This window comes from Myotis davidii, unplaced genomic scaffold (genome assembly GCF_000327345.1).
Source record: "Myotis davidii unplaced genomic scaffold, ASM32734v1 scaffold1115, whole genome shotgun sequence".
NCBI classification, from domain to species: domain Eukaryota; kingdom Metazoa; phylum Chordata; class Mammalia; order Chiroptera; family Vespertilionidae; genus Myotis; species Myotis davidii.
The window spans coordinates 1,612,320-1,616,434 of NW_006287910.1; the positions used below are offsets into that span (position 1 = coordinate 1,612,320).

General features: G+C 52.9%; 1 protein-coding gene across 1 annotated transcript in view; it reads right to left on the reverse strand.

Moving 5' to 3' along the window:
* Positions 1–4,115, reverse strand: part of ABCC6 (ATP binding cassette subfamily C member 6) — a 51,184-nt gene that overhangs the window by 18,845 nt on the left and 28,224 nt on the right. Inside the window, 3 exon segments of the mRNA XM_006759691.2 lie at positions 112–187; positions 1,607–1,781; positions 2,212–2,379. Of these exon segments, the coding sequence (XP_006759754.1) occupies positions 112–187; positions 1,607–1,781; positions 2,212–2,379 (419 nt within the window).

Consider the following 4,115-nt stretch of genomic DNA (forward strand, 5'->3'; position numbering starts at 1 on the left):
AGGTCTCCAGAATAGTTTGGGCCGCCCCACCCCCCACCACCTGCCTGAGCCACAGGTGGTCTTCAGCCTCTGCCTGTGCCCTCCCTGTGCTCAGGACCACAATGAACTCACCTCTCTGGTCCACCCATAGGCCTCCCGCCTCCAGCAGAGCCTCCGGGGTTCTCAATGCTGGTCGCGAGTTCTGTGTCTGCAAGGTCAAGGGAGTCCTGTCACACAGTGGGGTCAAGACCCTGGAGTCCGGATGCTGACACCCACTGGCTGTATGGCCTTCACTTGTCTGAGCACCCGTGTCCTCTGCTCTGGCCCCTGCAACCTCTGGCAGTCCTCCCAGAGTTCTCAGGAACATTATCCATTCACTCACGCACTCCTTCATTTACTCAGTAAATGTAATCGAGCCCCTGCTATGGACTTGGGGCTGGAAAACATCAGTAAACGTGGCCATGGCCACACCACTCCACGTTCCCCCGACACCCTTGCACCAGCAGTTCACTGTGGCTGGAATGTTCTTTTCCAACTTTTACCCAAGCTTAGGTGTCATCTTCCCCAGGGAGGGCCCTGGTCCCCCCGCCAGCCCCCTGGCCTGGGCAGGGTCCATCCTCAGCTCTAGGACAGTGACACTGAATCACTACCAGCGCTCAACAGGTATTTTCAGAGGAGACAGAGCCTGGGGCTGGGGCACCTGGGTGCGAGTTCCCGCTTTGTCATGGAGGGGCAGTACACAGCCGAGGGGCGAAACACCACATGCTCTCGGTCAAGTTGCTTGGGTTCAAATCCCAGTACCGCCACTTCTAAGCCATGTTACCTCGGGCCAGTTCCTTATGCTGGGCCTTAGTCTCCTCATCTGTAAAATGGAGGTAATTAAGGTGCTGACCTAACAGAGGCATAGCGATGAGTAAAGGAGTCAGGGGAGGGGAGGTGCCGGGGGCTGTTCCCCATCGCTCACTCTGGGTGAGCTCGGGTTGGTGACTTCGCTTCCAGAACATCATCATTTTCCCAGCAGGCACTGTGTTCTTGGGATCATGAGAAGCCCTAGCTAGCCTGGCCTGGGTCACCTGGCCTCTAGGCACCAAGTGAACTTGCTCAGTTTCTGTAGCAGTTATGGCCATAAACTCAAACTCTAACCTTGTGACCTTGGGCAAATTATTTAATTCTCTTTGTCTCAATTTGCTCACCTGGGCAATGGCAGCAAGAATTGCATGTGCCTCAAAGGGGTATTGTGAAGATCAAATTAAATACTGTATGTTTATTTATTTTTTAAATTTATTGATTTCTGAGAGGAAGAGAGAGAGAGAGAGAGAGAAACATCAACGATGAGAGAGAATCATTGATTGGCTGCCTCCTGCACGCCCCACACTGAGGATCGAGCCCACAACCCAGGTATGTGCCCTGACTGGGAATTGAACCGTGACCTCCTGGTTCATAGGTCGTTGCTCAACCACTGAGCCACACTGTCTGGGCTAAATACTGTATGTTTAAAGATTCACTTAACACAGCCCCTGCCTCAGGCCAGGACTTGCAGGGAGGGTGCGGCCAGAGCAATCCACTCATGCCAGTGGGATCCTTGATAGGAGCCAGGCACAGAGAACCAGCAAAGCCCAGTCAGTACCTCCTTCTCCTCTACCTCCTGGCTGTCTGGCTCGATCCAGAAGGCTCACCAGGGCCCCCTTCCTGTTCAGAAGCTCCTGGTAGGAACCCATCTCTGCAACGGCCCCCTCTTCCAGCACCACAATCCAATCAGCCTGGGGCAGGACTTGGAGTGCGTGGGTCACGAGAATCCGTGTCTGGGCAAGGAAGGGGTGGGAGTTATACTCGGGTGTTTGACCAGTCTTCCAAAGCCTGGGGCTCAGAGGGGGGCAAGTTCCCCCTTCCCGAGCTCCTGCCCTTTATCTCTGAAACAGCAATGTCACAATACAGATATACAGGGGCTCCTTCAACCTATGTCTCAAAACAAGCAGTTCACCTGAACCCAGTGACCTGAGGGAGGGAGGCAGAGCTACAGCAGTTTAACCACACACCCATAAGCCAAAAGCACTGCTGTTGTAAGCCACTGAGGCTCAGGGGGGGGGGGTGTTTGTTATGTAGCATTGTCAAGAAAAAGCTGACCATTACAAAGAGGAAAATTGGACTCAAGGAGAGTGGTGGTGAGATAGACTTGGGTTATGCTTTCTCTGCCTTTGCCCTGTGTCCTCTGATACATTTCCCCAAACTTACCGTTCCCTGGAGCAGCCCGTTGGGCCCGATGACCTGATTGAAGATGTGCTGGCCGACATGAGCATCCAGGGATGCCAGGGGGTCATCCAGCAGGTATACAGCAGCCTTCCTATACACGGCCCGGGCCAGGCTCACCCGCTGCTTCTGGCCCCCAGAGAGATTCATGCCCTGTGGCCACAAGAGAGGGATGAGGCTGGGTGAAGCTGTTACGACGGGGCCACATCTGCTTATCGGAATGAGGGACAGCTCACTGTGCCTGTCCTCCAGGGCCACCTCCCAGCTGTCACACTTGCATTCAAACCAATACTCCTCCACCTCCGGGCTTTATCCAGCCTCCCTTCTCCCCCTTCCAGTCAAGCTTTCCGGAGGAGTTGTCTGCACCCTCCACGGCTTTCTCTCCTCCCACTTGCTTCCTCCTCCACTTGAATCTGCCTTCTGTTCCCATTTTCTCCACCAATACTGCCTTCCTCAAGGACACCAGTCATCATTTGCCTGTTGCCTAATCCAGTGGCAGCTTTTCAGTCCTTATTTTCATTCATTCATTCATTCATTCATTCACTCATTCCACTCATATGTACTGCAAGGCTATGTTATACCAGCAGTGTTCTAGGCTTTGGGACACAGCAATGAACAAAGCCCAGCCCCTGCTCCCATGGACCTTTCATTCTAATGAGGGTGGGGATGGGGGTGGGAGACAGATATTCAATAAGCAGATGAGTAAAATGTATCACCTATCAGATGGTGTCATGTGCTATGAAGAATAATAAAGCAGGGGAAGGGCCTAGTGTGTACAGTGTGAGCAGGGTTGCTGTGCGGGGTTAGGTGGTCAGAGAAGGTCCCTCCATGAAGAAAACATGTAAGTCGAGGCCTGGTAAAAGTGAGGGATGGAGCATGTGGACTCCTGAGAAAGAACTATACAAGCAGAACAGCAGGTGCAAAGGCCCTAATGCAGTGGTTCTCAACCTGTGGGTCGCGACCCTTTTGGCAGTTGAATGACCCTTTCACAGGCGTCACCTCAGACGATCCTGCATATCAGATATTTACATGACGATTCATAACAGTAGCAACATTACAGTTATGAAGTAGCACCGAAAATAATTTTATGGTTGGGTCACAACAGGAGGAACTGTATTTAAAGGGCCAGAAGGTTGAGAACCACTGCAATGTGAGCGTGTGCTTTGGGTGTTCAAGGAACATCGTGGAGAACCATGTGGCTGGAGTGGAGCATGACGGGAGATGGGGCCAGAGAGATGACTGGGGCCAGACTGAGGGGGAGCCTTGTCAGTGATGGTCAGGGGTTCGACTTTGACTCTGAGTGGAGATACCCTGGAGGATTCCAAGCAGAGAAGGAGCATGATCTGACCTACGTTTAGCTGCTGGGATTTGAGGACAGAAACAAGGAGGGCAGCCAGGGGGTGCTGCAGGAACGTGAGGGAGAGCTGATGGTAGATGGGACCAGAACATTCTGGGTCTGCCTCAATGGTGGACCCAACAAGACTAGCTGATGGATTAGATGAGGGTATAAGAAAAAGAGGGGTATCAAGGTAACGCAAAGGTTTTGGATCTGAGCTCTGGAAGGACGGGGCTTCCGTGCCCTGGGACGGGCGTCCCATCAGAAAGGATGGGACACAGCTGGACAGACACAGAGGCCAGCAAGCACCCCTTGCTTCTGAAACACCTTTCACTTGGCCTCGAAGCACCTCATCCTCCTCTCTGGATGCTCCTCTCACACAAGGGACCCTCTCCTGCATCCTCTCCCCTTCTTTCCATAAAATCCCACCCATTTCCTTAACTTGAACTCCTACTTTTCCACTCTCAATTCCCTAATCCAGGGGTCAGCAGCCTTTTGCTGTAAAAGGCCTGATAGTAACCATTTTAAGCTTTGCTGGGGGGGGGGGGGGGGG